The sequence below is a fragment of the Embiotoca jacksoni genome, unplaced genomic scaffold (assembly GCF_022577435.1).
Source record: "Embiotoca jacksoni isolate LCO1_2020_lvr unplaced genomic scaffold, fEmbJac1.0.p SCAF_200, whole genome shotgun sequence".
Lineage (NCBI taxonomy): Eukaryota > Metazoa > Chordata > Actinopteri > Embiotocidae > Embiotoca > Embiotoca jacksoni.
This window is the reverse complement of record NW_027185342.1, coordinates 5,001-32,886: the sequence shown is the minus strand read 5'-3', so window position 1 is coordinate 32,886 and position 27,886 is coordinate 5,001. Positions and strand designations below refer to the sequence as shown.

Sequence of the window (27,886 nt, the reverse complement as noted above, 5' to 3'; positions counted from 1 at the left end):
ATGTGGAAAGTAACGCTCCCGGTGTTCGGGGTTCTGTTGGCCTGGTTCTTCGGGAACTTGGTTCTGGGCTGGTTCCATCAAAACAACGTGAAACCTCGGACGCAGCACCGCGAACCTCCGGGCGGACCCTCGGCCAGCCAGGACCAGAGCTGCTTCTGCCACGTGAGTACCCGCCCGCCCGGCCCCCTGTCCCGGGGAAACCGCGGTCGTTCTTCGGAAAGCTTCAACGGGTCGAAGCGGAGCGACACCGGTACCGTCCAGGACTCTTCTGACGTGTTCGGCTGTCACCGGAATGTGACGTCACCGCGTGACGTCACCGACCGTCTATCTTCTGGGACATGACCAACTTTATCTGTGGAGCACCTTTCATACAAGAAATGCTCCACAGCAAGAACACGGTGCTTCTCATGAAAACAGACGGAAGGAACATCTAAAAATACAGAAAAGAAATGAGATCAAAGGAACAAAAGTAGATTTGATCTCGGTTTGACTTTATGATCTGAAGTCGTGGAAACAGCAGTTGAACGTGTTGTGTACTTTTCTAGAACTTTACTTCACACAGTCTGTAATATTATAATATTATAATATTATAATAATATTGTCCAGTAATACTGGACAGATTAAAGTCCTGTCCTGCTGTGGTCTCAGTCAACCCTGTCAGATAGAGCCGGTACCGGAGACAGTAGTCATATCAGTTGAACGTGTTGTGCACTTTTCTAGAACTTTAGTTTCAGTCTCTACATCAGCCACAAACCACATCAATAATAATATGTATTATATATATAATATATATATAATATATATAATACTGAACGTCCACTTATTTACAACTTTAGTTGTGGACCTGGACATCAGTCACGGAGAAACAGACCCATTTAACTGCGGTACCGAAGTGACAGAGAGTTGACTGGTGGTTTCTGAAACTCGTCTTGTCATCATTTCGCCGTTTTGAGGCTTCCCAGTAAAACACCAGAGACGAGGACACATTAACGGACGTGTCTTCTTGGACATGACGTCCTGTGGACTCCTCGTGTTATTTCCATTACGCAGTAAAAAAAGAAGCAGGAAAAAAAGCGTGGTGTTCTCTGATTGGCTGAGGCGGAGCTCCGCCTCGTGCCATCCCACGGGAGTTGTAGTCCTTTGTGTCTCTGTGTCCCGGTCCTCCGGCCTGGGACCCGCAGAGGACTACGAGCTGGGGGCGGGGCTTAGTGTGGCAGCTGGTTGCTGGTAGGCGGGGCCCCGGGCAGGGACTGGAGGGTTGAAATGAGGGCTCAGCCCTCAGAGGACAGAGCTGCTGCCTGACATACAGACACCAAGTTTACCGACAGGAAGTTTTCATTTGAGGGAGTTGAAGTCCAGACTGAAGGATGCTGAGAGGGCCGTACCTCCTGGTGTTCCTGGCCCTCAGCGGGCTGCTGCGCTCCGAGGTGAGCTCTGCTCGGTTCCTGGTGTGTTTGAGACTAGTGACACTTCCAGGTGTTTCTGAGGGCGTTCTTCCTGCAGCAGACATGTTTAAAAGTTGGTAAAGCAACGCCGGCAGAACTTTTCAGTTTCAGCTGGAACCTCCGTCACACAAACTCCAGCATCACAAGCTGGCTCCATATGTTTGGTCTGACTCTTTAACTTGCAGTTTGTTTGTTCAAGAACAATCTCGTGTGTATTTACGGTGTCAATAAAAGGTGTTTCATTGTCCAGGCTTTGATTTAGTGCTGCTTTATCTAATTTGGCACTAAATATTCCTAACAGGACTTTCTGTCAATGAAAAGTTCACTTTGAAGCCAACTTAATTTTCATGTATAACTCGGTTATCATGAAGAACTATGAGGACGCTGTGTGCTCAGCTGACCTGAGGTCAGCTAGTTTGAAGTGCGTCGTTGGAAGTGCACCCACTGGATGCCCTGTAGTACTTTTCCTGGAAGTTACAAACCAATAAGGTGATGTGAAAATTGCCTTGACAATAAATAGTTCATTTATACATTTGATATTGTTCTACTTTCCGTGCAGCCACGTGTTTCATGAAAGGATGTACCATATGCTCACCGTAGTGACTGGAGGAAGTCACATAAAACACTCTCAGGGCCACTGTGTGTTTTGGCTTGTTTACAGATCTGTTTATGCAAATAGAAGAGAAACCAGAGAGGTACGTAGACTAGAAGAAGTCCGACACTAAAGGCCGGCCAGCGACAGACGGACCCCCGGAGAGCAGGCTGCTCAGTTAGAGGTGCTCATGATTTCTGTGTTCTTTCGAGGCAAATTGTAAAAAGCAGAAAAAGTTCTTGACTCGTGGAATATTTTGTGGTTGGTCTTTGTGTTGTGTGACAGTAAACGGATTTCCTTTGTGGTGAAGAGTTTGGAGAAAACAGGAGAAGCTGTGGAAACCGTGCAGACGGTGAATATCAATGTGATGTGAGAGCATGTAATGGTGAGTTCACCGGTGCTCGGAGCAGATGAGCTGACTGAGCAGTAATGCTCGGTGACCCGCTGCTCACGTCGCTGTTTGCTGGACGGCCGTGTTGTCAGGGTTCCAGTGGGATCGCTTCTACCCGTCAGCAGCTGATGGATCAGCTGGAGGTCTGGTTCCTGTGTGACCTGTTCAGGTAGCAGCAGCTGTGTGTCATGAAGCATGTATGAGAGCACAGGTAGGTGGTGGTTCTCCTGCATGCCGGCCTCCTGCTGTGGAGCAGGGGGAGCAGGGAGAGCAGGTGGAGCAGGGGGAGCAGGGGGAGCAGGGGGAGCAGGAGGAGCAGGAGGAGCGGGGGGAGCAGGGGGAGCAGGAGGAGCAGGGGGAGCAGGGGGAGCAGGGGGAGCAGAAGGAGCAGGGGAAGCAGGGGGAGCGGGTGGAGCAGGGGGAGCAGGAGGAGCAGGGGGAGCAGGAGGAGCAGGGGAAGCAGGGGGAGCAGGAGGAGCAGGGGGAGCAGGGGGAGCGGGTGGAGCAGGGGGAGCAGGAGGAGCAGGGGGAGCAGGGGGAGCAGGAGGAGCAGGGGAAGCAGGGGAAGCAGGGGGAGCAGGGGGAGCAGGAGGAGCAGGAGGAGCAGGTGCAATTTCACCTAACATAAGCATTTGTTTTTGGGCTGTGGTCCTCCCTCCAGATTCTGGTACCGGTGATTTACAGTGTTCGTCAGCAATTATAACTTCTCCAAGTAAGACGTACTTTATATGACTCATACAGGAGGAGTTACAGTCACGCACAAATGTGTTCATAAATAATGTGTTACAAATCATTCAATTTCACCGATGGTTCTTCCTGTGGTTTTGAAACATGAGAAAAGTTCATGGTTTTCCCTCCCAAGAAACATCTAGCATGCAGTGCATCTGACAGGTGGACGGGTGGACAGGTGGACGGGTGGACAGGTGGACAGGGGGGCGGGTGGACAGGTGGACGGGTGGACAGGTGGACAGGTGGGCGGGTGGACAGGTGGACGGGTGGACAGGTGGACAGGTGGACAGGTGGGCTCTGCCAGCAGGTCTCACATCTCTGGAACGTTCCCACTCATCAATCTGTGACTTGGACAGAAAACAGTTCAAGAAACACAGAAAATAAAATACCAGAAGCTGAAACTGCTGGAAACATGTGACTAACTCTAAAACCGGTTACTGGATAATATAAAACATAGTATAAATAGTTGTGCTGGTTGGGTGGAGTTATCTCTGAGACTGAGTGTAAAAGTTGTCCCGTGTTCAACCTGCTGTGTTTCAGCTCACCGGGGTCCTGGACGACTGCTTCTGTGACGTCGAAAGCATCGACGTCTTCAACAACTTCAAGCTCTACCCGCGCATCAAGAAGCTGACGGAGAGAGACTACTTCAGATACTACAGGGTGAGAGCTGCCGCGGGCGTCACCAGGACAGCTGGAAACCTGACCCATGAAATCAATTCTGCCGAGTTCAAATCAGGTCTTCTGACCGGCGACTGTCCCAGGAGGACGTTTTTAAAACATTTGTTTTATAAGTGTTGTCACGCAGCAGCAGCTCGACACTCCCTGTTGTCTAGAACCACCTGCTTGAAGTCACGTAGCAGCGTGCAGTCATTCAGCTCCTACAGAACAGGAAGCATGACTGGCGGCCTCGTGAAGTATTGTGCAATACACAGACTGTATGTAGCAACTGCACTTCATCAATCTACCCGGCGGGAGTGAACATGAAGTCTAACCGTCATCTTCCACAGGTGGTAGATTTGTCTGTTGATATCCTGGTGAGTCCAGTCAGCAACCAGCAACCTGTCTGGAAGTTACAGAAACATTTCTATGTTCTGTTAAAGTTGTGGTCTCAGATGTTTGGAGCCAAACTCAAAACTCTCATGATGCCAGTCAGCTGTCACATTTTTAGAGTTGCAGGATTTTAGGAAAAATACCAGTTATAATTTTTCTGGTATTATTGCAGTTGTAATGAACGTTGTGATTAATTTCTATTAACTAGAGACTCTTTAATTGTGGTTGAAGTGGAACCAAATACATGTTTGAACAAGGTGGCCTCTTCCATGGGAATTATAGGGTTTAACTCGGGTTTATTCAGATATAAAGTCAGCGATATACTTGATATTATTCAATAATATTCAGTTGTAATCACTCACTTTGGGTCAGAGGACCTCACAGTCCTGCAGGTCCACATTCAAGGTGATGAGCTTCACAAATAAACTCATAATCTCATTTAGAAAGGAACTGTTGGGCCTCGTTCACCAATATCTGCTGAAGAAAAAGTCCCGGTCAGATTCACGAGGCGTTGTTAAACCCGGATTGGTTCAGTTGGAATCACTCATTTTGGGTGTAGTTATGTCCATGAATCCCTCGGTCCTCGTAATTGAAAGCGAGCCAGTTTGTCCTAATTAGCATAAGTAAACACCCTGCCAATGCCCATAAAAGGGCGTGAGACTGCAGCGTCACAGACAGGGAGGGAGAAGAGAGAAGTTGAGAGAAACATAAATAATGACATTAATTAGATTAATTGTAATATATAAAAATGGAATTCACTTTAATTTACTGACAACCAATTCCCTGCTGTCAAACCAGGACAGCCCTCAGTGTTAGTGTAGTGTTTATTCAAAACCATGATGCTTTGTAAAGTAATGGAAATAAGTATTAAAATTATGAATTCAAAAAATATAATTGTAGATTAAATACTACAACTACAGAATTGAAGAAAACTCATGAGCCAATTCTATGGCCCAAACATGTCAGCACTCAGAGGTGTAAATGCTCGTAGATAGAATAAATCCCAAATCAGAAAACATTGGTGAACGCCAGAATCTTCCTAAAAACTGCGTAAGTGGGATTTCAGAAGACATTTCTTGTGAAGAGCGGTTGGTGAATGAGGCCCGATAATCATTCACATTCAGCAGTAATGAAGGTTACTGACAGACAAACGTCTGGTTCTGCTGACTCGGTCCCGGATCACCAGAACTTCTCCCTGAGGACCTTTCTGTCTTTTCTCCAGGTGAACCTGAAGCGACCGTGTCCCTTCTGGCCAGATGATGGACACTGCTCCATCAAAGACTGCCATGTGGAGCCCTGCCCAGAGGTCAGAGGTCAACCACACTCACACCGGCTTCATACAGCCAAGCCCCCACCGTCTGTCTGTTTCCACTGACCAATCACAGACTTCACGACGGATCGTTTTACTGATGCATGTATTTATGTCTCTGTGGGGAAAACGTCATCTCCTCTGATTCCTCATCTCTTTGTTTTACAGAGTAAAGTCCCCGTCGGCATCAAGTCTGGAAACTACAACAAGGTGAGAGCAGCTGAAAGAGGTCATTTTAAATCAGTGATCCTGCTCTAATAAAAATGTTGACTTCACTGGCAGCACACTGCTTTCACAAAAGAAGTGAAATCAGACCATATCTCATAATTATGACTGACCAGCTCCTGATTACAAGGAAGGATCTCATAACTGGTTGTTTGAGTAGTCTGAGACGTGATGGTGCGACGTGTCCCGGTCATGAACATGTGCTTGAAAATCAATATTCATGCTGTTTTAAGGAGACCTCACGTGTGAACAGATTTGTAGAGGAAACAGGAAGTGTAACTGCACAGGCAGGTTACTCTGTTTCTTCAGCCTTCATTTGTTTTCAGTTTTGAACACGGTGCACATGTTTCTTGTTGCTGTGCACCACTGGATGTTCTGACTACTATCACCACGGAAACCTGAAAAACCTGATCACATTTCCTGCCTCATCTGTCCACTGTTCCTTATCTTTTATTAAAGTCTGCATTTCATACTGCCGTCAAAACAACGCTTCGTTTCCCAGAGTGATATAAAAAAGTTGATTTCAGTCCAAACTGAATGATTTGGTTCAGTGTGCAGGATTCAGGAGGAACTGTTATCAGAACTGGATTATAATATTCATCATTGTGTTTGAATTTGTGTAGAATCACCTCGAACTAAGAATCATAGTGTTTTGTTACAGCTCTGTTTCCAGAAAAGTTGGGACAATGTGTAAAATGTAAATTAAAAACAGAATGTGATGATTTGCAAATCACATAAACCTACATTTAATTTATACACCAACATAGACCAATTTAAAAAAAGTTGGGGCAGGGTCAACAAAAGACTGAAAAAGTTGTGTAACACTAAAAACAAAAACACCTGGTAGAACATCTGACAACTAACCAGGTTACCATGGCAACAGATCAGTAACATGGTTGGGTATAAAAGATGATTTCAGAGAGGAAGAGTCTCTCAGCAGTGAAGATGGGGAGAGGTTCACCACTCTGTGAAACACTGGGTGGGAAGATAGTGACACAATCTAAGAATAATATGTATGTATACATATATATGTGTGTGTGTGTGTGTGTGTGTGTGTGTGTGTGTGTATATATATATGTGTGTGTATATGTGTATATATGTGTATATGTATGTATGTATGTATATATATATATATATATATATATATATATATATATATATGTATATAATATACAATGTATGTATCTATATATATGATATATAGATATATACATACATACATGCATATACAGTGGGTACGGAAAGTATTCAGACCCCTTTAAATTTTTCACTCTTTGTTTCATTGCAGCCATTTTCTAAAATCAAAAAAGTTCATTTTATTTCTCATTAATGTACACTCAGCACCCCATCTTGACAGAAAAAAACAGAAATGTAGAAATTTGTGCAAATTTATTAAAAAAGAAAAACTGAACTATCACATGGTCATAAGTATTCAGACCCTTTGCTCAGTATTGAGTAGAAGCACCCTTTTGAGCTCGTACAGCCATGAGTCTTCTTGGGAATGATGCAACAAGCTTTTCACACCTGGATTTGGGGATCCTCTGCCATTCTTCCTTGCAGATCCTCTCCAGTTCCGTCAGGTTGGATGGTGAACGTTGGTGGACAGCCATTTTCAGGTCTCTCCAGAGATGCTCAATTGGGTTTAGGTCAGGGCTCTGGCCGGGCCAGTCAAGAATGGTCACAGAGTTGTTCTGAAGCCACTCCTTTGTTATTTTAGCTGTGTGCTTCGGGTCATTGTCTTGTTGGAAGGTGAACCTTCGGCCCAGTCTGAGGTCCAGAGCACTCTGGAAGAGGTTTTCTTCCAGGATATCTCTGTACTTGGCCGCATTCATCTTTCCTTCAATTGCAACCGGTCGTCCTGTCCCTGCAGCTGAAAAACACCCCCATAGCATGATGCTGCCACCACCATGTTTCACTGTTGGGATTGTATTGGGCAGGTGATGAGCAGTGCCTGGTTTTCTCCACACATACCGCTTAGAATTAACGCCAAAAAGTTCAATCTTGGTCTCATCAGACCAGAGAATCTTATTTCTCATAGTCTGGGAGTCCTTCATGTGTTTTTTGGCCAACTCTATGCGGGCTTTCATATGTCTTGCACTGAGGAGAGGCTTCCGTCGGGCCACTCTGCCATAAAGCCCCGACTGGTGGAGGGCTGCAGTGATAGTTGACTTTGTGGAACTTTCTCCCATCTCCCTACTGCATCTCTGGAGCTCAGCCACAGTGATCTTTGGGTTCTTCTTTACCTCTCTCACCAAGGCTCTTCTCCCACGATTGCTCAGTTTGGCTGGACGGCCAGGTCTAGGAAGAGTTCTGGTCGTCCCAAACTTCTTCCATTTAAGGATTATGGAGGCCACTGTGCTCTTAGGAACCTTGAGTGCTGCAGAAATGATTTTGTAACCTTGGCCAGATCTGTGCCTTGCCACAATTCTGTCTCTGAGCTCCTTGGACAGTTCCTTCGACCTCATGATTCTCATTTGCTCTGACATGCACTGTGAGCTGTAAGGTCTTATGTAGACAGGTGTGTGCCTTTCCTAATCAAGTCCAATCAGTTTAATTAAACACAGCTGGACTCCAATGAAGGAGTAGAACCATCTCAAGGAGGATCAGAAGAAATGGACAGCATGTGAGTTAAATATGAGTGTCACAGCAAAGGGTCTGAATACTTATGACCATGTGATATTTCAGTTTTTCTTTTTTAATAAATTTGCACAAATTTCTACATTTCTGTTTTTTTCTGTCAAGATGGGGTGCTGAGTGTACATTAATGAGAAATAAAATGAACTTTTTTGATTTTAGCAAATGGCTGCAATGAAACAAAGAGTGAAAAATGTAAAGGGGTCTGAATACTTTCCGTACCCACTGTATATACGAGATACGAGAGCGTCCTCATGATTGGACAGTGGGACAGCCCTAAACCCTCCAGGACTTCTCGGTAAGTTGGCGAGTCAGCGAGGGAGGACATTGGGGTTGGGCCTTCAATGTTCTTATGTAACCTGCAGGCCACCGTAGATCCTCCTGCAGCATTAGAAGAGACTGAGTGTTCAGCACTAAAGACAGACGGTCTGAATAGATAGGTCCTGATTTACTTCATTATTTACCCCATTTATGACTTCTGTTCCTGTGACTGCAGCACTTACCCTGGTGGTACCTGACGGAAAGATGTCATGGTTTGAAAACCTTTGGAAGGGGTTTCATTTTTTAATTAGGCTCAATAATTTTCTGAAACGGCGTCTTACTGTGGTGCGTAGTGTGTAGGGGTCTACTTTCAGCAGATGAATCCACATGTGGAGCTGTAGGGAGGATCTGAGGCGGCAGGACGGAGCTCTGCGATAGAGATCACCGTACCTGAAATATAATGTGAACCTGACAGCTGATGTTTGTACCTGTTCACCTCTGGACAACACACTCTTTCATGGAGTTAAGGAGCAGCTACACACACACACACACACACACACACACACACACACACACACACACACACACACACACACACACACACACAGGCTGAGTGGTCGCCAGCTTGTGGCTGCAGCCTGGTGTTCGTCCCGTCATGAAGCAGACGTGTTGGAACATGTGAACTCGTCTCAGTCGAGCTTGAATGTGTCCCACTGATCGGTATTGAAGGACACGTCCCGACAGCCCTCCCTTTAAAGTGATGCTTCACCGACACCAACCCGCTTCAGTCTCCTCGTGGGCCGGAGTCTCAGACGTGGTTAGGAGGGAGATTGCGGCTCCATGTGGATCCTGAAGCTGCAGCCAGGAGCGCCGCTCCGGTTAAAGATGCACCTTCGTCTCACACACCAGAGTCTCCTGTTTTAAAACAGAAATATGGCAGCTGCTGTGTTTGAGGAAGGGTCCCTCAGGAACTGATGTTCACCGCGGGTTAGTGCTGCAGAGCGTTAGCTCGTTCACGTCGAACCAGCTTTCTTTAGCCTGGTTTACTGCAGCCGACTCGCTGGCCACCCCGACTACACATCTCTAATGAAAACAGCACGGCACAGTAGATGGGATGTGAAATTAAACATGGGGAGCTTTTTAATTAATTTAATTTGGTTTTATTCATTTCCTTTTTATTAGTTGCATCCGTCCTGAGCCTACTTCCTTTAGTTTCTCACCTTTCTGTCGTTCCCTGGTCAGATACCTGTTGAATCACATCTACTCCGTTTCCACTGAGTCCAACCAAAGAATGTGCTCACAGGTGGTTCATCAGTAACCAACAGGTGCTCAGGGTGTCATCACATCATCACAGTAACACTGTGCAGAGAAGAAAACTTCACTCAAACAGGTTGTAGCAGTGTTATTAGCATGACATATGACATACTGCCCCCCCCCCCCTCCCTGTGTGTCCAGTACTCCCAGGCAGCCAACACAGTGTCTGACATGACGGAGTGCGAGCAGGCCAAAGAGCTGGGCGCCATCAACAGCACCCTGAGGTGAGACCGGCGTCAGAGGCTTGTTTTCTTCAGTCAGCAGGTGATCGAAGCTCCAACGTTCGGCAGCTCCAACGTTCGGCAGCTCTAACGTTCGGCAGCTCTAACGTTCGGCAGCTCCAACGTTCGGCAGCTCCAACGTTCGGCAGCTCTAACGTTCGGCAGCTCTAACGTTCGGCAGCACTAACGTTCGGCAGCTCCAACGTTCGGCAGCTCCAACGTTCGGCAGCTCTAAAGTTCAGCAGCTCTAAAGTTCAGCAGCTCTAAAGTTCGACAGCTCTAAAGTTCCGCAGCTCTAAAGTTCGGCAGCTCCAACATTCGGCAGCTCCAACGTTCGGCAGCTCCAACGTTCGGCAGCTCTAAAGTTCGGCAGCTCCAACGTTCGGCAGCTCTAAAGTTCGGCAGCTCTAAAGTTCGACAGCTCTAAAGTTCGACAGCTCTAAAGTTCCGCAGCTCTAAAGTTCCGCAGCTCTAAAGTTCGGCAGCTCCAACGTTCGGCAGCTCCAACGTTCGGCAGCTCCAACGTTCGGCAGCTCTAAAGTTCGGCAGCTCCAACGTTCGGCAGCTCCAACGTTCGGCAGCTCTAAAGTTCGGCAGCTCCAACGTTCGGCAGCTCTAAAGTTCGACAGCTCTAAAGTTCGACAGCTCTAAAGTTCGACAGCTCTAAAGTTCCGCAGCTCTAAAGTTCGGCAGCTCCAACGTTCGGCAGCTCCAACGTTCGGCAGCTCCAACGTTCGGCAGCTCTAAAGTTCGGCAGCTCCAACGTTCGGCAGCTCCAACGTTCGGCAGCTCTAAAGTTCGGCAGCTCCAACGTTCGGCAGCTCCAACGTTCGGCAGCTCTAACGTTCGGCAGCTCCAACGTTCGGCAGCTCCAACGTTCGGCAGCTCTAAAGTTCGGCAGCTCCAACGTTCGGCAGCTCCAACGTTCGGCAGCTCCAACGTTCGGCAGCTCCAACGTTCGGCAGCTCTAAAGTTCCGCAGCTCCAACGTTCGGCAGCTCTAAAGTTCCGCAGCTCCAACGTTCGGCAGCTCTAAAGTTCCGCAGCTCCAACGTTCGGCAGCTCCAACGTTCGGCAGCTCTAAAGTTCCGCAGCTCCAACGTTCGGCAGCTCTAAAGTTCCGCAGCTCTAAAGTTCCGCAGCTCTAACGTTCGGCAGCTCTAACGTTCGGCAGCTCTAAAGTTCGGCAGCTCCAACGTTCGGCAGCTCTAAAGTTCGGCAGCTCTAAAGTTCGGCAGCTCCAACGTTCGGCAGCTCCAACGTTCGGCAGCTCCAACGTTCGGCAGCTCTAAAGTTCGGCAGCTCTAAAGTTCGGCAGCTCAAAAGTTCGGCAGCTCTAAAGTTCGGCAGCTCTAAAGTTCGGCAGCTCCAACGTTCGGCAGCTCCAACGTTCGGCAGCTCTAACGTTCCGCAGCTCTAAAGTTCCGCAGCTCCAACGTTCGGCAGCTCTAAAGTTCGGCAGCTCTAAAGTTCGGCAGCTCTAAAGTTCGGCAGCTCTAAAGTTCGGCAGCTCCAACGTTCGGCAGCTCTAACGTTCGGCAGCTCTAACGTTCCGCAGCTCCAACGTTCGGCAGCTCCAACGTTCGGCAGCTCTAAAGTTCGGCAGCTCTAAAGTTCGGCAGCTCTAAAGTTCGGCAGCTCTAAAGTTCGGCAGCTCCAACGTTCGGCAGCTCCAACGTTCGGCAGCTCCAACGTTCGGCAGCTCTAAAGTTCGGCAGCTCCAACGTTCGGCAGCTCCAACGTTCGGCAGCTCTAAAGTTCGGCAGCTCCAACGTTCGGCAGCTCCAACGTTCGGCAGCTCTAACGTTCGGCAGCTCCAACGTTCGGCAGCTCCAACGTTCGGCAGCTCTAAAGTTCGGCAGCTCCAACGTTCGGCAGCTCCAACGTTCGGCAGCTCCAACGTTCGGCAGCTCCAACGTTCGGCAGCTCTAAAGTTCCGCAGCTCCAACGTTCGGCAGCTCTAAAGTTCCGCAGCTCCAACGTTCGGCAGCTCCAACGTTCGGCAGCTCTAAAGTTCCGCAGCTCCAACGTTCGGCAGCTCTAAAGTTCCGCAGCTCTAAAGTTCCGCAGCTCTAACGTTCGGCAGCTCTAACGTTCGGCAGCTCTAAAGTTCGGCAGCTCCAACGTTCGGCAGCTCTAAAGTTCGGCAGCTCTAAAGTTCGGCAGCTCCAACGTTCGGCAGCTCCAACGTTCGGCAGCTCCAACGTTCGGCAGCTCTAAAGTTCGGCAGCTCTAAAGTTCGGCAGCTCAAAAGTTCGGCAGCTCTAAAGTTCGGCAGCTCTAAAGTTCGGCAGCTCCAACGTTCGGCAGCTCCAACGTTCGGCAGCTCTAACGTTCCGCAGCTCTAAAGTTCCGCAGCTCCAACGTTCGGCAGCTCTAAAGTTCGGCAGCTCTAAAGTTCGGCAGCTCTAAAGTTCGGCAGCTCTAAAGTTCGGCAGCTCCAACGTTCGGCAGCTCTAACGTTCGGCAGCTCTAACGTTCCGCAGCTCCAACGTTCGGCAGCTCCAACGTTCGGCAGCTCTAAAGTTCGGCAGCTCTAAAGTTCGGCAGCTCTAAAGTTCGGCAGCTCTAAAGTTCGGCAGCTCCAACGTTCGGCAGCTCCAACGTTCGGCAGCTCTAACGTTCGGCAGCTCTAACGTTCCGCAGCTCCAACGTTCGGCAGCTCTAACGTTCGGCAGCTCTAAAGTTCGGCAGCTCCAACGTTCGGCAGCTCTAAAGTTCGGCAGCTCTAAAGTTCGGCAGCTCCAACGTTCGGCAGCTCCAACGTTCGGCAGCTCCAACGTTCGGCAGCTCTAAAGTTCGGCAGCTCTAAAGTTCGGCAGCTCAAAAGTTCGGCAGCTCTAAAGTTCGGCAGCTCTAAAGTTCGGCAGCTCCAACGTTCGGCAGCTCCAACGTTCGGCAGCTCTAACGTTCCGCAGCTCTAAAGTTCCGCAGCTCCAACGTTCGGCAGCTCTAACGTTCGGCAGCTCTAACGTTCCGCAGCTCTAAAGTTCCGCAGCTCCAACGTTCGGCAGCTCTAAAGTTCGGCAGCTCTAAAGTTCGGCAGCTCCAACGTTCGGCAGCTCCAACGTTCGGCAGCTCTAACGTTCCGCAGCTCTAAAGTTCCGCAGCTCCAACGTTCGGCAGCTCCAACGTTCGGCAGCTCCAACGTTCGGCAGCTCCAACGTTCGGCAGCTCCAACGTTCGGCAGCTCCAACGTTCGGCAGCTCTAAAGTTCGGCAGCTCCAACGTTCGGCAGCTCCAACGTTCGGCAGCTCTAAAGTTCGGCAGCTCTAAAGTTCGGCAGCTCCAACGTTCGGCAGCTCCAACGTTCGGCAGCTCCAACGTTCGGCAGCTCTAAAGTTCGGCAGCTCCAACGTTCGGCAGCTCTAAAGTTCGGCAGCTCCAACGTTCGGCAGCTCTAAAGTTCGGCAGCTCCAACGTTCGGCAGCTCTAACGTTCGGCAGCTCCAACGTTCGGCAGCTCCAAAGTTCGGCAGCTCTAAAGTTCGGCAGCTCTAACGTTCGGCAGCTCCAACGTTCGGCAGCTCCAACGTTCGGCAGCTCTAACGTTCGGCAACTCTAATTACTAATTAATCGTTTAGTCAAAGAAAAGTCAAACTTCAACGTAAACTCTTTCTTTAAGCATCAAATCTTGAGTTCAGCTTCTGTCTGTGATGCTGCTTCTGACTGATTGTTTTTTTTAATAGCTCGGTGTGTGTTTTCCTGTCTGCATGCATCTCCTGCATCACGTATTAAATGTATGTTATTGCCTGTTACAGTAACCAGACTAAAGAGGCGTTTGCTGACTGGGCGAGACACGACGACGCTCAGGATCACTTCTGTGAGCTGGACGGTAAGGATCCTTTTACTGAGGATGTTCCTGCTACCCAGAGGACTGATGATAACCAGGACTCCTCCTGCAGGACAGACTTCCCTCTTAAATATCGACCTCATGACATTTTCTGAAGAGATTAATGAACATAAATCATGAATATGCTGTTTGCTGCTGACCACCAACAGGTTTTAAGGCTCGGAGGTTGAACGTGACACCTCAGGAACACCTCCAGGAAACATCCTCTAATTTATCACAATTATTCACTTGGACTCGAGGACGTACGGCTTAGATTTTGGTGGCTAAAGGTCAAAGGTCACTGTAACCTCAGGCAACATAATTGTGACCATAACTCCAGAATTCAATAACTAATTATGACGACATTTAATGAAGCAATATTACATTAAGAGGGTGCTTCAACTTCAGTGAGGCGCTTCACTGTCGATCCAGTAATCACGTTAAAACACCGTCCAGTGTGATACTGTGATCATACAACAAGTTACCAACTAAATAAAACATGTCATCTACATGTGTTCATATTGCAGGGCATTCACTCAGAACTTTTTGTTAGTGTGATCTCCGTTTCCATGGCAACACATGGGGTATGACTAACAACTGGAAAACAATCAGTAAAGTCAGTAGACTCTGATGTAACTTACGCAATGTTTACTACTCCAGGAATTCCGACCCTTAGCAACCACCTAGCAACAAAGAGGATTTCTAGTCTCCAACTGAATAAATACAGAACATAGAAACACTAAACTGATCAGCTAGTTCAGTCTGGTTGGAACAAAGATATCTGATGAACAAAGATATCTGATGAACAAAGATATTTCTAGTGATGAGCAGGGTGTGATGTCATGATGATTTGTTCCAAATGTTCCATTGACCAATCAGAACTACTTGTATGATACAAATGTGTAACAGGATGAAATGATAAAGTCAAAGGTCAGCGTCACTGTGACATCATCATGTTTCTGTCCATCATCCAGCTCCATCACTGAGAAACGTCTTCCACATGTGTTCAGAGCCTGAATGTGTGACTGATCTAAACTGTGCTGATGGTAGAGATGAGTGTGTTGGGTTGAACCAATCAGAAATCATCAGTGATGTCATCAACCATCAGTGACGTCATCGTTGGTTTGTGAACGTTATGAAGCCTCCATTTTAGATCTGTCCGTCACCATCTTGCTAGGGGGCGTTAATTCTAGTTTATTGTTGTTTTTAATCCATGAACTGTGTGTGTGTGTGTGTGTGTGTGTGTGTGTGTGTGTGTGTGTGTGTGTGTGTGTGTGTGTGTGTGTGTGTTTTAGATGAGACCTCTCCAGATGCTGACTACGTAGATCTGCTGCTGAATCCAGAGAGATTCACAGGATACAAAGGTCCTTCAGCCTGGAGAGTGTGGAACAGCATCTATGAGGAAAACTGCTTCAAGTGAGACTAAAACACAAACACACACACACACACACACACACACACACACACACACACACACACACACACACACACACACACACACTAATATTAGAACATGCCCATGAAGCTGATGAGGTCATCCTGTTGCTGTTTCTGCTCTAAAAATTAGTTTTGATAAATCATGAAAAAGACGTTTGCGTTCAGGATTTCACAAAATATATTTTATTCATCAAAGTCAGATTCTGTTCTGTTAGTTTCTCTTTTTTAAAAAAGATGAATCATTTCATCCAGAGGAAATATGATGTCATTGATTGTTCATCCTTATTGTTTAATTGTCTTCACTATAAACAGATAACTCAGAAAACTATGCATTGTCATATTTATTCGTTATTTTTTACAGTCAGATTCTATAAACTCTCAGAAAAATCTGGAATTCAGTCAGTTGTTGCTTTTGCATGATTTGAACGATGCCTGTAACGTGAGATGAGTCGGGAGTCGCTGGTCGGACCAGCAGAGCTGAACAGGAGCCACGCAGACGGCTGGATTCCTAAAGTCAGCCCTGATTATAAGACGTCTGCAGGGACGATGTATTTATTTCCTCCAAAACTGACTGTACTGAAGGTTTCAGATAATTAGAGTAAATAATAATAACATAGTTCAAATGTGAATTCGGTCTGGAAACATTCAGTGTGTGTCGGGACGCTTCCTGAAAGTTGGTGAGAGGCCAGTCGGCTGATCATTCAGGCCGAGCGGTGTTTTGTTGGGCTGATGGTTATTGCTTCCTGCGCCTCCCTCTGGAGGAGGTGCACCGCCCGCTGTGTGTGGATGTAAACCTGTCATGATGATTGTGGTTGTGTGTTTTGTGTGACAGACCCAGATCGGTGTACCGACCTCTGAACCCGCTGGCTCCCAGCAGAGGTGAGTCCCAAACAGCTGACTGAGCAGTTTGTGAGGAGGTGTCCGGCAGCAGGAGGCAGGTTAGACACAGACCTCCCCCCCGGGTCTGAGGAGGTCTGCTCCTCCTCTATGATGCCTGCTGACCTCAGCGTCCACAGGAGGAGCCTGTTTCTGCAAAGCTTTTGTTCAGACCAACGTCCACCGTCAATCCTGTTGGATTGAAGAAGGTTGACGTCTCTCGTCTCCTGACAACACACTCGTTTGGAGAATTAGGATCTGATGGATAATTTAGTTGAACAAAGTTCTGCACCTGCAGATATTTACAGAAGTGTGACCGAAGCGTGACGATAGTTTAAACCCTACTTTACTGCTTCTTATTGATTTTATTCAGACGATGTTTCACATTTGAAAACGTGTCAAAGAACAGCTGTTTTTCTGTCCTGGTTGTTTTGTGTCTCCTCCTTTGCACTCGTTATAGTTGTGTTAATCTTTGTCATAAGTCCGGAGCCTTCTGGCTCCAGAACCTGTGTGGTTGGAGTTGAGTTTGAGATGAGAACCTGTCAGCTGTGTTGAAGAGCAGCAGCTCTGTCAGTGTTAACTGGGCTGTTGTCCTATTTTTAGATCTGTGGACCAAGTGTGTCTGAGACATCAGGCTGGGATCTTTTCATGTCAGGGTTGCTTTGTGTTTGTACAGCTGAGTGTCTATTAATAGATTAATAGCAGAGATCTAACTGTTGTCCTGTCTCCTCTCTGTCTGCTCAGGTGATGACGACGGTGAGTAAAACTCAACTTTACCGCAATTTATTTTTAGTGGTGTTGAAAAATAACTCGGTGTCTTTTGGTTTTGTGTCTGCAGGAGAAGGTTTCTACAACTGGCTGGAAGGTGAGTTCGGACCGCCCTGCTCTCTGGGACTTCTTTTCACTTCCTCTTTAAACATTTGGTTTGTGGTTTTTAACCTGAAAAGTGAAGTGAAGCACTTTCTGCTTTCCATTATGTCTGCGTTAGCGTGCACAAGAGTTTCCTCCTGCTCTACATGTCGAAACACTTTCAGTTTCTTCGCACTTCTCACGAAAACCATACTTGTGGCTGTAAATGTCTCAACCGTGGATATCCGTCCCATTTCCTGCGTTCAGCAGCGAGCGTTGGTTATCTCCTCTCAAGTCTCTCTGCAGTCGGCTGGAAGAGGCCGTCGGTCGTCTGCTGTAAACCTGCTGAGACATCGGTGTGCGGTGCTGCTTCTCGGTCCATCTCAGCAGACCGCAGGTGTAAAACCTCAGAGAAACACGAGGTTCATCTGGCCGTGAACAGTTTGATCAGCTGAGTGGACTCGTTGTAATGTTACTGTGGAGCAGATGCAGAGGTGACATCTCACCCCTGTTACTGTTCCCTCCACAGCACCGTGTCCTGTCACTCAACCCTGACTCTGACCTCCGACCTCACTGAAGCAGCCAATCAACCCCACGGCCCAAAAACAAAATGTCTTCCATTATTCTCATCAATTCAAGTTTGGAGTGAGCAGAAGGAAGCGGGAAGTCTGAGCTCAGTTTCTCGCCTTATTTCTGCCCTCAACATCTGTTCAAGTTGTCACGGCTCAGTTTACCTGCAGCCAGCAGGTCCCTGTCCTCCTGCAGCGTCTTTAAAAGGACAAATCTGACATGACGCCACAGAGGACGAGCAGATGGACTCTGTCCTGCATTGGACGGGGGTGTCCCCGGTGACGGGGGTCCGCTGTGCTCAAAGGTTCTTCAGCTGTTACACATGAAGTGCAAACAGAGGGATCAGTGGACAATAGTGTCTCAGCTCAGCTGCTTCTGAACAGGAAGTCCTGTGTTGTGTTCCAGAAGACGTCCTTCCTCCACTTCACCAACAATAGTTTCATGTCAGCACTTTTACTGTGGAGACGGAGTCCTGTTGTTCCAGATCACACTGCTGTTCATTAACACAGTTTATCAACACAGTTAACACAGCATGTTAATACATGGCGTGAAGGACCTTTAAAGAAAGTATCAATCTGTATTGGACTGAATTATGAATCAGTTCTGATTAACTGGTCTCCACGGTGTCTTTCCAGGTTTGTGTTTGGAGAAGAGAGTTTTCTACCGACTGATCTCGGGGCTCCACAGCAGCATCAACATCCACCTGTGTGCCGAGTACCTGCTGGACGGTACGAAGTCACACCTGAACCTCTGTAGTCTGGTGTCAGCTGTTGAGGTCGGGTCAGTGAGGTGTGTGTGTTTGACCCCTCAGAGGGTTGGGGTCGCTCGGTGTGGGGTCCAAACGTCCAGGAGTTCCGTCAGCGCTTCGACACGGCGGAGACGAAGGGCGAGGGCACCCGGCGGCTGAAGAACCTCTACTTCCTGTACCTGATCGAGCTGCGGGCGCTCTACAAGGTGGCGCCGTACTTCGAACGCACCTTTGTCAACCTCTACACCGGAAACGCTCAGGAGGACGGAGGCACCAAGGACCTGCTGCTGCAGGTCTTCAACGAGATCCGGTAAGAAGCTCCTGTTCATGGGGAGCGACACCAACGCTCAGATGTCGACTGACTTCAGAACACAGTTCCCCGACGCTCAGGTCAGACAGACACGAGCTGTAGACACGAGGTTCCTCTTTAACATCGAGGCAGCAGCAGAGCGGAAAACTGATGACAATATCCCAAACTTCACACGTGTTGACAGATCTGTAAATGAGACGTCATCACCGACGTCCTGTTTCCTGGTTATGACCATACTGTGTGACAGACCGACAGATGATGAACTGAGGTATCGTTTGGAGATGTGTTGGGTTGTTCTCAGACTCAGCAGCTCTCTCTCCTCCAGAGCCTTCCCGATGCACTTCGATGAGAAGTCCATGTTCGCCGGAAACAAAATGGAGGCCAAAATACTGAAGGTGAAACCAACAGCTCACTGTCTCTATACTTCTATTTGATCATGTGTGTGTGTGTGTGTGTGTGTGTGTGTGTGTGTGTTTGAGTGAGTGTGTGTGAGTTTGAGTGTTTGTGAGTGCGCGTTTGTGTGTGTGTGTGTGTGTGTGTGAGAGTGAGTGTGTTTGTGAGTGAGTGTGTGTTTGTGAGTGAGTGTGTGTTTGTGAGTCTGTTTGAGTGTTTGTGAGTGTGTGTTTGTGAGTGTGTGTGTGTGTGTGTGTGTGTGTGTGAGAGTGAGTGTGTTTGTGAGTGAGTGTGTGTTTGTGAGTCTGTTTGAGTGTTTGTGAGTGTGTGTTTGTGAGTGTGTGTTTGTGTATAAAAATGTCTCCTGCTGCTTGTTTCCTTCAGGAGGAGTTCCGCCTCCATTTTAAAAACATCTCCAGGATCATGGACTGTGTCGGCTGCAGCAAGTGTCGGCTGTGGGGGAAACTCCAGGTGAGCCCCCGTCTCTCTGCTCACACCTTCACCTCTCTCAGACTTCCACTTGCAGGTGACGCCCCCCCCCACCCCCCCACCCCTCCCCGCCCCCCCGTCCTACCGGGGGGGTGAGCGGTGAGCAGGTCAGCATGAGCTGCACAGACAGCTGGTAAACAGATGAACCCGGTGCAGCTTTAGAACTCTTTCTAAGATAGACTCCATGTCGGTGAGCTCAGCTCTGAACCGCCACCTCCAGGTCTGACAGCCGTCCACTCACTGAACGATGCGTGTCCTGATGTGAGGCTGTGTTGTCCTGATGATGTGTTGTCCTGATGTGAGGCTGAGTTGTCCTGATGATGTGTTGTCCTGATGATGTGTTGTCCTGATGATGTGTGTGCTGTGTGCAGACCGAGGGTCTGGGTACAGCGCTGAAGATCCTCTTCTCGGAGAAGGAGATCAAGAACCTTCCTGAACACAGCCCGTCTAAAGGCTTCCAGCTCACCCGGCAGGAGATCGTGGCCTTACTGAACGGCTTCAGCAGGTACGTTCCCTTCTGACAGCTGATGAACAGCTTTAATAGCTGAGAGGAGCTGAATTCATAGAAAGGGACATCTGAAATGTGGATTTACTGATGGCAGACATGGTAACAGTTGGGACGCTGTTTTAAATGCAAATCAAAAAAGTCATCATGAAAATCACGAAAACTCATATTTACTTGAAAATAGAACGAGAAAGAAAAATCTTGTTTTTGAAAAAAATATTCACTCATTTTGAATTTGATGTCAGCAACACGTCTCTATAAAGTTGTTCCAGGATCATGTTCACCACTGAGCTGCATCAACTCTTCTTTTAACAACACTCTGGAAACGTTGGGGAACTGAGGAAACCAGTTTCTGGAGTTTTGAAAGTGAAATGTGGTCCCATTGTTGCCTGATAGAGGATTTCAGCTGCTCAACAGTTCAGGGTCTCCTTTGTTGTATTGTTCATGTCCTGATGCTCCAGATGTTTTTGGAGGGCCTGAAAATCATCACAATCCAATATAGGTTTTCACAAGTGTTCCTGAGCCCATGCAGTGATTTCCACTCCAGAATAGTGTGTTTTTAATGCAGTGCTGCCTGAGGGCCCGAAGATCACCACCATCCAATATTGGTTTCCAGCCTTGTCCCTTGTGTTCAGAGATTTCTCCAGATTCTCTGAATCTTTTCATGATATTATGAACCGTAGACGATGAAATCCACTAATTCTTTGTAGTTTTACGTTGAGGAACATTATTCTCAGATTGTTGAACTATTTTCCAACACAGTCTTTCAGAGTGGTGAACCTCTCCCCATCTTCACTGCTGAGAGACTCTGTCTCTCTGAAATCATCTTTTATACCCAATCATGTTACTGATCTGTTGCCGTGGTAACCTGGTTAGTTGTCAGATGCTCCACCAGGTGTTTTTTTTTTTTTTTTTTATCTTTACACAACTTTTCCAGTGTGTTGTTGATCCTGTCCCAACTTTTTTGAGACGTGTTGCTGCCATCAAATTTAAAATGAGCAGATATTTTTATAAAACCATAAAAGGTTTCAACATTTGATGGGTTTTTTTTTAATCTATTTTTATTTAAATATGTCTTTACATGATTTACAAATCATCACATTCTGTTTTTATGTACATTTTACACTTTTTTTGAAAATAAATGTCATACCTTAATGCCTTCCTAACATTACACTGAGAAGTCACACAGCTCTGACATGTTAGCAGCATGTGTGTATATATAAATGTTCATGTTCCTCCTCTGTCTCCAGGTTGTCCACCAGTATTCATCAGCTCCACCACTTCCGCCTGCTGTTGAAGGAGAAGAGGTAACAGGAGGTGTTGCTCCTCCGGGCCAGTAGGCGGCGCTAGCCCACAGAGCACTGCAACAGTCTGAAGAAGGCCTTTTTCATGGACACCAGGCTCAGCAGTGAACAAGACACCCCCCTTCCCCCACCCTCCTCTTCCCCCATGTGGTGGATCATGAATGTTAATTCTTCTGCCTTCGTCAGAAAACAGTCGAGGTGATGAGAAGGTCACCTGACGTGTTTCTCTGCTGTCAGACTTGTCGGCCAGTAACGAACGTTGTTCATTAAAATGTTAGTTTGGTCTCTTTTGAGAAGTTGCCGCTCAGAACCTGATTCAGACGTCTGGAGGGAAGAGGACAGGCTTTGTCCTGAGGACGGCCTGGCTGAGGACGGACCCTGTTGGTCCAGATGGACGTGTGTCTGAATCAGGAAGCGGCAGCTTGTTCTGCTTTTTATCTTTTTCTCCTCCGTTCTCATCGTCTCCTCTTCTTCTTAGTTTGTTACGCTTTGGACCAATCAGCTCGTGTTCCCCATCTCAGGCCTAATTTATCTGTCTGTCTGTTTGTGAGACATGATATATGTATATATACATATATGATATATATATATGTATGTGTATATATATATATACACACATATGATATATACATATATAGATACACATATATGCTATATGATATATATACATATATATGATATGATATATATATATTGATATTTATATATACACATATGATATGTATGTGTGTGTGTGTGTGTGTGTGTGTCCTGCAGCAGTTGGACGTCCTTGACCGTCGTCTCAGCAGCCTTAAATTAAAACCTTTATTTTGGACAAAGAGGAAGAAGCTGCTTCAGGTCTTCATGTTGAATCCACGTCTGTACAGTTTGTAAAGATCTTAGTTTTCCACAGACTTTCATCCTGCTTCAGTCGGACCGGGGGAGGGGAGGGGAGGGGAAAGGAGGGGGGTCCCAGGTCCAACCTGACACGTATGTGGTGTTCAGGAGACACTGAGACAGACCGGGTCTCTTCAGACATATTCCTTTGTTTGCTTTCAGATCTCTCTGAATCTTTGAATCTCTCTAAATCTTTGAATCTCTAAATCTCTTTGAATCTCTGAATCTTTGAATCTCTCTAAATCTCTCTGAATCTTTGAATCTCTCTAAATCTTTGAATCTCTCCAAATCTCTAAATCTTTGAATCTCTCTGAACCTTTGAATCTCTAAATCTCTGAATCTTTGAATCTCTCTGAATCTTTGAATCTCTCTGAATCTCTGCACCGTGTCCATGTGTGTACCTGCTGACTATATTTATTTGAAAAGAGGAATAAATATTTCTGATTATCACGAGCTCACAGCTTCCTTCCTGCTCGTCAGCAGTTTCTCATTTTATTGTTTTTGTCAACACGTCACAAACACACGAATCACAAACACGGCAAAGGACATGATGTGAGACGGCCGGCTGTACAAAGACCGTAGAAAACCTGCGTCTGCTGCAGATGGACACTTCCAGCTTGGTCCACAAGGGCAGAACCAGGACTCAGAACCAGGACTCAGAAGGTTTAGATTGAGCCTCCCGCACTCTTTCAATCCCATAAATCGGACATTTAACAAAACTATTAAATTCAGATGAGTCCAGTCTGTAAATGTTTGTTTCCATTCAACACGAGGTGAAATGAAGATATACAACAGGAAGTAAGAACCAGACGTCATCCCCGTCATGACTTCAGCAACACTGTCATCACAGAGGACATGTAAACGCTTCCAGACGTCCCCGTCTGGACTCCCAGCTGTCCGCCGTCATCGTTTGTGGCCGCCACATCCTGCTGGGTGTAGACCTCCACTTTGTTTTGAAACTGTAGGAGATGCTTCCACCAATCAGCTTCCAGCAGGGTTTCCAGACCAGAGCTGCGGTCCTGGTTCTGGTCATCACACGAAGTCAGGAGTTACATCCGTGTTTAGAGAAGTCCACCAGCGAGAATCAGATCCGGGCATCTTAACTGTGTTTAATGTTTTTACGTAACGTTCGTTGAAGTGTGAAATGTGCTGTACATCCAAACGCCGTCCTTCATGACAGGAGTGCTCTCAGAGGAATCCTCCTCAAATGATGAAGAGCGTTTCATCACGACATCGTCTCAAACAGTCTGGAGCAGGACGTCCGTCTCGGTCAGTCTGGGAGAAGTCCAACGTCAAACTAACTTTAACCAATCGAACGTGATGGTGTGCGTCTTGGTATTTCAGACTGTTTTTAGTTGCTAAATTCTTCTTGATTCTTCTTAAAAACATTTTGCCGTATTTTCCAGCTAATTTCCTGGAAACTTTGCTCATATTTTCGGGCACATCTAAGTGCTGTTAAGCAGCGCAAAGATGTTGAAGGAAAGTCCTATTATGCAGTTTGGTATTCACAAAGCAAATGGAGAGCTCATTATTTTGGAGATGTTAAGACAATGCAAGGAAATAATGCGCCAGGTCAGCGTAAAATAGCTTTTTGAACTTGCATCAATATCTGTCCGAGTTTCCTAGAAAGGCTGCAGATCAGCCGATATGCTGCACAAACACCAGGTTCAAAGTCACCAAGAGTCCAAATGAAGAATTTTTGTTCACTTTGAATTCTTGGGATTACGAGTCCTTCGGCTGGAAGACGCAGGAACTTCAGAGTCGTGTTCGTATCTTCTCCAGTTTCATCTGCAGTTAACGGGAGCGTCTGGACGTTGGACAGTCGCTTGCCGAAGACGGTTTCCCTTTCGTTCAGTTTTCTACTGTGACTCTACAAACCTCTACGTCAGTGGAAGCAACAAACACAATGAGTGATCGGTGTCACCGTGTAAAAGTGATGCTGTACAGGGAACAGGGGGATTATGGGTAAGGGTGGAGCTCTCCGGCAGCGGCGGTCAGGCGCTGCTCGTCGCTGTCGGTGTGGACGGTGAAGCTGCTGTGGCGGCCGCCCCAGTCGTAGCAGTCGCAGGACAGACTGTCAGAGAGACGAGAAGACGGCAGTGAGACAGGTTCAGGACCGGCGAGGAGCTTCGGGGAAACGTGTGTCTGTCAGCTTTTCTTCATACAGTGGAAAACATGACTTCATGCCGCCTTCACAGCTACTGTTTCTATACTTCACACCGTTAACTGAAGGTGGATGAGAAGGTTGTGAGGTGGATGAGAAGGTTGTGAGGTGGATGAGAAGGTTGTGAGGTGGATGAGAAGGTTGTGAGGTGGATGAGAAGGTGGTGAGGTAGATGAGAAGGCTCTGAGGTAGATGAGAAGGTTGTGAGGTGGATGAGAAGGTTGTGAGGTGGATGAGAAGGTGGTGAGGTAGATGAGAAGGTTGTGAGGTGGATGAGAAGGTTCTGAGGTGGATGAGAAGGTGGTGAGGTAGATGAGAAGGTTGTGAGGTGGATGAGAAGGTGGTGAGGTAGATGAGAAGGTTGTGAGGTGGATGAGAAGGTTGTGAGGTGGATGAGAAGGTTGTGAGGTGGATGAGAAGGTTGTGAGGTAAACAGTGTGCAGCACCGTAACCTGCACGGAGCAAAGAGAAGCTCCAACCTTCACCTGGTAGAAGTCCAAGTTTCATCCACATGTTTTTGTGAGCAGTGGTTCAGGTGTGTTAAAGCTTCTTCACCTGAACCTGGAGCAGAGAAACAGCAGATTTAGATCAAACTCTGGAAACGGTCAACAGAACCTGGAAATGTTCAGAAAGTCTACGGCGATGAAGCGAGGAGCCGGGCGACGTGTTCTGATGACATCACGTTTTAAGAGGGGCGGAGCTTCACTGTCAGGTCAGGAGACACCAGCTGGGTTGTCAGAGTCAGACTGTCAACACCGAGTTCTACCGGGACCTTCTGAGGAGAACGTTGACTGTGGACCACCTGAACTGTGTCACCATGGCAACAGTTCAAAAACATCTTGTCACAGACTTTGATGTCTCTCTGCTCAAGTTTCAGACGTAGCAGACCAGCGCTCACGAGAACATGTGTGGTGATGAAGAAATGAAACTTGGAGTACTTACTCACGAAGGTTCCAGCTCGTCGGAGCTCCGTGAACGTCACGGTGCAGCGCGGTGTCACGGTGCTGCGCGTCGTCACGGCGTCACGTCGTCACGGTGTCACGTCGTCACGGCGTCACGTCGTCACGGTGCTGCGCGTCGTCACGGCGTCACGTCGTCATGGCGTCACGGCGTCACGGCGTCACGTCGTCACGGTGCTGCGCGTCGTCACGTCGTCATGGCGTCACGTCGTCACGGTGCTTCACATCGTTCCTGTCGGTCTTTAGATTTCCACTCGGCTCCTGATTGCTGTTCCGTCACCGTTAATGTCGGTAGAAACAGGATGTTGACACGTTCTCTGATGTTTAGTCTTGTTCATATTTATTCATTAATTTTAGTCAAATATTTGATCTAATCATTTTTGTTTCTATTTATTATCACTTTAAACAATCTACTTTAACGACTGACCCGTTTAAACAACAATAATTATCCCTCCGTTGCTGATGCTAACTGTTATAAGTAGTTCTGGACGAGGGCGACTGAACGACTTCCTCCCGTTAGTTTCACATCACTCACTCTAACGTTCCTCCTTTTGCTTCGGATCAAATCATAATTTCTTCTTCTGATGATCATTTAGTTCCAGAGAGAACGTGAATCCGACGACGGAAGACATGAAACCAACAGAACGTCCTGAAACACGACCCGTTCGGGAAACGGCTTCAAACACAAAACGTTCCACGTGTTCCACGTGTTCCACGTGTTCCATGATTCCTGACAGAAACGACATGTTCACCTGGCCGAGGAGCTCTGAGGAGGAAGGCTCCACGCCAGGTCGTCGTCGCTGTCGTACCGACGAGGGTTGTCGAAGAAGTATCCTCTGGAGGAGAGAACGTGGTTCGGGACCCCGGCGCTGCTCTGAACACGGACAGAACACAGAACACGGACAGAACACAGAACACGGACAGAACACAGAACACAGAACATGGACAGAACACAGAACACAACACAGAACACAACACAGAACACAGAACACGGACAGAACACAGAACACAGAACACGGACAGAACACGGAACACGGAACACAGAACACGGACAGAACACGGAACACGGAACACAGAACACGGACAGAACACGGAACACGGACGTCAGTAACTGGACCTCGTCATCAGTGTGTGTGCTGTGAAGGCGGGCTGACCCGGTCCTGAGGCGGCCTCCGGACCCTGAAGAAGAAGACGACCAGCGAGGTGGGCAGCAGCTCCCACACGAACAGAATCACCCCGAACACCACGTAGCCGGCGTCTCCTAGCGACGAGCGCAGGTCCGCCTGGGGGCACGCAGGGGTCAAAGGTCAGAGGCTAAAACACGCTTATTCAACAGCGAGCGCCGTCCCGGTCCCAAACAGAACTCACCTGGTCCGACACGTTGTACCAGTCGTAGTCGAAGGAGTCGACGGTCTGGATGTCGGCGAGGGCGAGCACCACCAGGTTGTAACAGGCCCGGGACGCGTACAGCAGCACCACCGCCACGCCGATCAGAACCACCTGACACGCCGACGTGCCCTGCACACACACACTCGGTTATTCTGCTGCCGGACAGCCGGACACGTCGATGCGCGTCGAGCTCCTTCGGCTCGTATCGACGTCCAGACTCCACCTTTGACTCCAGGTAGACGCTGGCCAGCGACATCTTGGCGACCTTGTACAGACAGACGGACAGCGAGACGGCGCACAGGACGAACAGGCTGTCGTTGACGGTCACCCTCACCAGGACCACGCTCTTCACGTCGGCGGCGCCCGTCTTCACCAGCAGGGCGCAGACCAGATTCACCACCAGGAACATGAGACTGACGCCCAGGAAGAGCAGGTAGAGAGGACGTCTGTAGGACAGGAGACAGACGGGGAACCGGTCAGCGGCTGCACCTTCGGGGTTGGAGGACCGGAGGGGTCAAAGGTTACCTGTACTTCAGCAGGGCAGGTGTGTACTTGGACTTCGCCTTGAAGTAAACCTGCGACAAGAAGAAGACACTGATGAGACCTGTGATGTCCTGCACATGTCCTCTGACGATGGACAGGTCAGTCACATGTCCTCTGACGATGGACAGGTCAGTCACATGTCCTCTGATGATGGACAGATCAGTCACGTGTCCTCTGATGATGGACAGGTCAGTCATATGTCCCCTGATAATGGACAGGTCAGTCACATGTCCTCTGATGATGGACAGATCAATCACGTGTCCTCTAGTCACATGTCCTCTGATGATGGACAGATCAGTCACGTGTCCCCTGATGATGGACAGGTCAGTCACATGTCCCCTGATGATGGACAGGTCAGTCACATGTCCTCTGATGATGGACAGGTCAGTCACATGTCCTCTGATGATGGACAGGTCAGTCACATGTCCCCTGATGATGGACAGGTCAGTCACATGTCCTCTGATGATGGACAG

At 47.9% G+C, this 27,886-nt stretch overlaps 1 protein-coding gene and 1 pseudogene across 1 annotated transcript; one reads left to right on the top strand and one right to left on the bottom strand.

The window, feature by feature from the left end:
* On the top strand, positions 1-22,811 carry LOC138202382 (ERO1-like protein beta). Its single transcript, XM_069156309.1, has 16 exons — positions 1-162; positions 3,698-3,817; positions 5,430-5,513; positions 5,685-5,726; positions 10,092-10,174; positions 13,931-14,004; positions 15,297-15,417; positions 16,271-16,317; positions 17,059-17,070; positions 17,153-17,179; positions 18,369-18,461; positions 18,545-18,791; positions 19,117-19,186; positions 19,569-19,655; positions 20,045-20,178; positions 21,429-22,811. Exons 1-16 carry the CDS (start codon positions 1-3, stop codon positions 21,487-21,489), a joined length of 1,464 nt encoding a protein of 487 aa, XP_069012410.1. The 3' UTR covers positions 21,490-22,811.
* A 1,421-nt stretch (positions 22,812-24,232) lies between these two features.
* LOC138202384 (G protein-coupled receptor 137Ba-like) overlaps positions 24,233-27,886 on the bottom strand; it is an 8,651-nt pseudogene continuing 4,997 nt past the window's right edge.

Excerpts from the sequence above, each read along its gene's own strand:
- LOC138202382 (XM_069156309.1), top strand. The coding sequence starts at position 1 with ATGTGGAAAGTAACGCTCCCGGTGTTCGGGGTTCTGTTGGCCTGGTTC. Across the intron at positions 19,187-19,568 it reads TGGAGGCCAAAATACTGAAG|GAGGAGTTCCGCCTCCATTT; the intron begins GTGAAACCAACA and ends TGTTTCCTTCAG. Across the intron at positions 20,179-21,428 it reads TTACTGAACGGCTTCAGCAG|GTTGTCCACCAGTATTCATC; the intron begins GTACGTTCCCTT and ends CTCTGTCTCCAG.